General features: G+C 35.3%; 1 protein-coding gene and 1 pseudogene across 1 annotated transcript; both read left to right on the forward strand.

The window, feature by feature from the left end:
* The first annotated feature begins 796 nt into the window (after positions 1-796).
* Positions 797-1,735, forward strand: LOC111140338 (annotated as a pseudogene).
* Positions 1,736-6,247: 4,512 nt separating this feature from the next.
* LOC111140339 (olfactory receptor 6C1-like) lies at positions 6,248-6,976 on the forward strand (the record flags this gene model as incomplete). The annotated part of the gene is made up of 1 exon (XM_022492620.1): positions 6,248-6,976. A coding segment is annotated over exon 1 (729 nt), but the record flags the coding sequence as incomplete, so codon positions are not given.
* Positions 6,977-6,983: the final 7 nt, after the last annotated feature.

A 6,983-nucleotide genomic window follows, 5' to 3' on the forward strand; every position in this document is an offset into this window, starting at 1 on the left:
AGAGACTCTCTTTCTTCCCACTGGATGTTCTTTCCTCCTTTATGGAATGAAGACACTCTTAACTGTAGAGAACAAACTGATGATTACCAGAGGGGAGATGGGTGGGGGAAATGGAGAAATAGGTGATGGGGATTAAGGAAGGAGTACAAGGGTCCTGATGAGCACTGGGTGATGTATGCAATTGTTGAATCACTATATTGTACAAGTGAATTGAATATAACAGTGTGTGTTACCAACACTGGAATCAAATAAAATAAAAATTAAGAAATGAAAATTAAGAAATATGTTGCATTGGGGCACCTGAGTGGCTCAGTGGGTTAAAGCCCCGGCCTTCCGTTAGGGTCATGATCCCAGAGTCCTGAGATGGAGCCCCACATAGGGCTCTCTGCTCAGCAGAGAACCTGCTTCCTCCTATCTCTCTCTCTGCCTACTTGTGATCTCTGTCTGTCAAATAAATAAATAAAATCTTAAAAAAAAAGAAATATGTTGCATATATAGACAGTTTGCTTACAGGTACAGGTGTTATGTAAAGTCACTAATGAGGGGACTTTTAACATAGACCTATGAATATGGTTTTCCTTTTCAAGAGAGGAAGTGTAAAATACATGTACTTTAACAGACTGAGTGGATATTGCAAAACTGCACACAGGAAAAAAGTTCCATTGCTTCATTTCATTGCAGCTAATAATATGAACATTAAAATTTTTAAATCCTCAATTCCTTTACTATTCACATACTCTTTCTTTTTGTCTTGTTTTCCAACAGTAGATTTTGCTTAAAGAAAATAAAAAGCACCATGAGAAACCCTACAGTGATTACAGAGTTCATACTCTTGGGCATCTCACATGACCCACAGCTTCAGGTTGTAATCTTTATCTTTTTATTTATGGCTTATGCATTAAGAGTCACTGGAAACCTAACCATCATCATCCTCACCTTGATAGACTGTCATCTCAAAACTCCTATGTATTACTTCCTGCAGAATTTCTACTTCTTAGAAATTACATTCACCAGTGTCTCTATCCCCAGATTTTAGGGGGCAATCATGATGAATATCAAGACCATTTCCTATAAGAATTGTTTAGCTCAACTATTTTTCTTCATCTTCATGTGTGTTTCTGAACTTTTTCTTCTCACTGCCATGTCTTTTGATCGTTACATTGCCATCTGCAAGCCTCTTCATTACACCACCATCATGAGCAAAAAAGTCTGTACCCTGCTTGTCTTTGGGTCCTGGCTAGGAGGATTTCTTACCATTTTCCCACCATTCATGCTCATCCTCCAGCTAGATTTCTGTTGCTTCCAATGTAATTGATCATTTCTCTTGTGACTCTTTCCCCATCTTACAACTCTCGTGCTCAGATACATGGCTTTTGGAGATGACTGGCTTTTACTTTGCTTTTGTCACTCTGCTCTTCACCTTGGCATTAGTGATTCTCTCCTACCTGTGCATCCTTAACACCATCCTGAGAATCCCATCTGCTAGTCAGAGGAAAAGGCTTTCTCCATGTGCTCCTCTCACTTGATTGTCATTTTCATCTCTTATGGGAGCTATATATTCATGTATGTCAAGCCTTCAGCAAGAGAAAGAACATCACTGACGAAAGGAGTAGCTATTCTCAACACCTCAATTGCTCCCATGTTGAACCCTTCTATTTATACCCTGAGGAATTAGCAAGTAAAACAAGCTTTCAGAAACTTGCTTCATAAAGTACTGCTTTCTGGAAAAAAATGAAAATATGTATTAACATGAATAGATGTCATTGTAAAGATCCAATAATGGACAAATAAAATTTCAACTTCTATAGTATCCTCCAATATCCATCTCACAGATACTTGCAAGGCAAAGCACTTTAATTTTTCTTTTAAACCAAAAGTAGCTATGTTATGTCTTTCTTTCAAACCCTCTGTAGGTTCCATTTCCTTATTTAGTTACAATTCTGTACAGAAAGGCAGTGGCTAAAAACATACCTAATTTTGCTGATTGCTATGAATAATACAAATATTGTATATGGTAATAGCTAAAGGAATAAACAGTTTAATCAACTTACTCTAACATGTTATTTTGTTACTGATATTGCAGTTTCTTTCTTAAAGTTATAAAAAATGAAATATATTATCTGCAACAACTATATTTTTTTACATAATATCTGCAGTGTTTGTCCAATTCCTCCCTTCAGGTTTAGGCTTGAATGTTTACTTTACTGCTTATAAATTATTTGAAGGTCATATTCTTCTATTTTGTAGTTATGCTTAAGGTATATGTTATGTCTTATTTTATATATTCTCCTTGTTTATCTGTATTATATTTAAAACTATGAGATAAATGAGTATTTAGGCAGTCACCATTACAATCATGCCACCTGGAAGTCTAATAGGATTTTCACAAATAATAATATCTCTTTTGTAGAGAGCATTTATTCTATGCCATATACTCAACCAGATATGTCCTCAATCATACCATATTTAGTTTTCAAATCTATATGGCAAATTAGAGTGATTATCTCTTTTTCACAAATGTGTAAATTGAGAGGTTGTTTTTTGCCTGAGGTCTTGGGCTATAACAGCCAATATAATAACCTGATTTGAAAATGAAACAAAATAAAATGACTAAAAACTTATACTTGTTCTATTTTACATTTTCCAAACTCTTATGGACCTGCATATATTGCTTAGCTTTTACTAAAAACAGGCACAACTTTATTTGTGTTTTACACTCACATCATATCATTTGGGGATGATTATATTATCATGGTCTGGTCAAGGTGCCAATATACACTGGAACATTAACCAATCAAAACAAGAACCTCCTCAACTGACATTGCTGGTGAACAACAGAGTGAGAAGGAAAAAAAGTATAAAGCACTAGCAGTATTAGAGTAGCAAAAATTCTTCTTGGAAGGCAGATTAAAGTTAATAGAGGTGGGGTGCCTGGGTGGCTCAGTGGGTTAAGGCTCTGCCTTTGGCTCAGGTCATGATCCAAGGGTCCTGGGATCTAGCCCTGCATCAGGCTCTCTGTTCAGCAGGGAGCCTGCTTCCTCCTCTCTCTCTCTCTCTCTGCCTGCCTCTCTGCCTACTTGTGATCTCTGTCTGTCAAATAAATAAAATATTTTAAAAAATAAGTTAATAGAGGCAATGAAAGACTTAGTACAATGTGGTAGATTACCAGTTTTTAAAAATGTCATGCTGTAAAGGCACTTTTGGTAGAACTCTGAAGTATGAATTGAGATACATTTTTGGTAATCTCTGTCTGAAAAATAATTTCTGTCAGTATGTTTGTTTCTCAAGAGAAACAGATCACATTTAGAATGGTTGTTTGTTCATTGTTATTTTTTCTGTCTCATTGGACACTCTCCCCCAAGCTTCTTTGTCAAATCTCAATTCTAATGTGTATTATGTTTTATATTTCTTAGTGTTTTGTGTGAAGTCCTGTTCTGGCAATTTTGATTCACTGAATTATTCACTGTGAGCATCCGCAGAGATAACAGATAAAACATTACCTAACTCATGCTACATAAGATCTGTGTAGAAACCACATCAGACAGTTTTAAAATACTTTCTGATGTTTTTTTCTCTTTCATACAGCTGCTCCTCTCTCACTCTCTATACTCAAGAAATAAGAGGAAACTTAGGACAAAAACATTAACAATAGAAAGCAAAGAGGTACACTAACAGGAAATGTGGTCAGGAATGCTGGTTTCCCTGGATTGCAACAATGGCAACTGCTAGTATTTTTTATGTTCTGGCCATTCTGCATGTTAGTGAGCCTGTATGAAATCAGAGGTAAGTCGGACATATAGAAGGCAATGGAGTCTCCCAAACTGTGTCATTGCTTCATTACTTATCAGCTCAACTTTAAGTCAGATTAAATAGGATATATTGTAATTTCATTTTTCAACTGGATTTATTTTTTAAAATGTAAAAGGATGTTAGTATATTTGTCTTTATTATATAATTTATTCATTCTCAAATAAAAGCAAGAAATTATCATCTCTGTGGCTGTGTTTCTAATGGAATATAGGTTATGTAATACTTTCTTTAAGAGAACAGACTTTAATTTTAGGTAGTCTCTGATATATTGAACACTTGTTAGCTACACAAATATATCTAAGGTACAAAACCACAGTACCCTAGTGCTTCATTTGGGAACAAAGATAAAGTTCTATCAGGGTGTCATAAAAGTTAGTGAGATAGAATATAAAAGTCCTTAATATTTCATTTGAATAAATAATGCCTTTGTACAATCACAGTTACTATGAATATTCTGTCCAAAGTTGGAAAACAATTCCAACTAAAAGAAGATAAATAAACCAGCTCTTCTTAAAGCATATTTAGTGCCACATGGTTTATACAGCACTTTCGTTTATATTATTTCAATTAATTCCCAAAATGCCCTTGAAATTTTACATCCATGGTAAACCGAGAAAACAGATGCTTAGGGAAATTAAGTACCATCTAAAGTCACAAATCCATTAAACAGCCCATTTGAATTTTTAGCCCATGTTTCTCTAACTGCAGAGCCCATAAATTTTCTGTAATAACAATTTACCTTAGAGTATCCCAAGTAAGAAATTAATAGGATTTTTATACCATGATCTTGTTATGAGTTTATGTATTTTTCCTTTTTTATTTGATTATTGATGACTAAATACAGAATGGAACAGTGATATTTTCAGAATGAAACTTGAAGGTACTTTGTGGCCATCTTACTTAACAAATATGAAGTATTATTGCTAACTTTCATATTGAATAGCTCAAAAAGTATGCCAAAGGGGTTCTTGATTTTAACCAAATCGGGGGAAAATAATTTGTTGAACCTAACCCATGTTCTTCCAGGGGAAATATGGATCTGTGTTCAGAAATAAAAAGATTGGCTAAATTCTTAGAGATATCCTTCATACTCTGCATGAGTACATCCTTGGTGTGGCTTCAGGCTTGAGGAATCATATGCACCTTGTTAAACATTGAGGTTTTTTTCTCCCCACAGCCTGCTGAATTAATGAACAAATAAATGAATGAATGAATGAATAACATCCGTGTTGGTAATGTTGGTAAACATTAGGTGATGGTAAATGAATATAGTCCATTGATTTTCATTAATATTTTTACATAGTAGTATAGTATGCTTCCCCCAGGTCTGTGATATTGGATCATCTCTTGGTAGAGTTGTTTTAAGCCTATATTCACTGATCCTAGAAAACTGGCCTTTAAGTACTCCTTTTCATTAATGCTCACATAAACGTTTCTGTATATATTAATACCTTCTTTCACAGCTCTTCATACATTCCCTCAAATGTTTCATCAATAGCCAAAATGTGTAATTCAGTCAAGTTATTCTTTTTCAGAAAATGTTAAAATTGGTAGGAAAGTTAAGAAAATAAAGAATATGCAAAAAAACTTGAAATAAGGTTAAAAATGCAGTGCATTGACACATTATTACCTATGGAAGAGTAATAATATGCCTTTTTAAAACAGTATCTCCAAAGCCAGTAAATTTAGTGCAGAAATTTCAATTTGGGGATTGAATTGAAATTCAATTCAAATGAAACCAAATATTGCCTATTTGATGAGAATGCATATGGAGGCTCCCAGGTGTTATGAGAAACTAGTGCTTCCTAGGAAAAGCTAACCCTGATGAAGGAAGATTATTGTTACTGAACAGGAGTAAAGTTAATTAAAAGAACGCATTCTAAAAAAATTTAATGAAACCTATTTTGAAATAATGTTTAATGAATTTTTTTTAATTATATATCAAAAGTTGGGGTTTCTTCTACATGTCCTTTCTTATAAAAGAAAGGGGAAAACATCTTGTAAAACAAAGACACAACCTATGTAATATGCAGCCAGGAATTGGGCATACATTAGAGAACTTCACCTGATGGGTGTTTGTGATGCAAGAACAAACTCAGAATGAATGAGTAAATTAAGTAGACAAGTGCTTATTTTAAGCTCCCTGTGACTTCCAGGCACTGGACTGTGTTCGAAAGGCTTTGAAGGTCAGACTCTTCCTAACTTTCAGGCATGCACAGCATAGTGGGGGAGTTCACAGGAGATTTCAGCACAGATGTTTGTGGGTTAGGAAGAATCAGTCAAAGATTCATAAAATCTCCCCTGTAGATGAAAGCATATAGGTTTTTTGCCAAATTCTGTCTCCAAACTTGGACCTCTGCTAATCCTCTCTTCGAGTTTCTTCCTTGTGTTTTCTCCTAGAAGTCTGGCAGGAGAACAACAAATAAGCAACTGGAGAATGAGAAACTACACAGAACTAACAGAGTTCATCCTCCTGGGATTGTCAGATGACCCGCAGCTTCAGGGAGTGATCTTCGTCTTTCTGTTCATCACCTACATGCTCAGCATCACTGGGAACCTGACCATTATCACCCTTACCCTGCTGGATGCTCACCTCCAGACACCCATGTATTTCTTCCTCAGAAACTTCTCCTTATTAGAGGTTTCATCCACCACTGTTAGCATACCCAAGTTCCTAAGCACTCTGATTACAGGAGATGAAACCATTTCCTTTAATGATTGCATTGCTCAGTTCTTTTTTTTCATTCTGTTGGGAGTCACTGAATTTTACCTTCTGGCTGCCATGTCCTATGACCGTTATATTGCCATCTGCAAACCTCTGCATTACATGACCATCATGAACCCCAGAGTCTGCATACTCCTTGTCTTCTCCTCATGGCTGATTTCATTCTTAATTGTATTCCCTGCACTCATGTTGCTCTTAAACCTTAATTACTGTAGGTCTAATATTATTGACCATTTTACCTGTGATTATTTTCCCCTGCTGCAACTTTCTTGTTCAGACACAAAATTCCTAGAGATAATGGGGTTTTCCTGTGCTGTGTTTACTTTAATGTTCACTCTGGCATTAATATTTCTATCCTACATATATATCATCAGAACAATTTTAAGAATTCCTTCTAATAGTCAGAGGACAAAGGCCTTTTCCACCTGTTCATCCCACATGATTGTCA

This window comes from Enhydra lutris, unplaced genomic scaffold (genome assembly GCF_002288905.1).
Source record: "Enhydra lutris kenyoni isolate GAN:26980312 unplaced genomic scaffold, ASM228890v2 scaffoldscaffold560, whole genome shotgun sequence".
NCBI classification, from domain to species: Eukaryota; Metazoa; Chordata; class Mammalia; order Carnivora; family Mustelidae; genus Enhydra; species Enhydra lutris.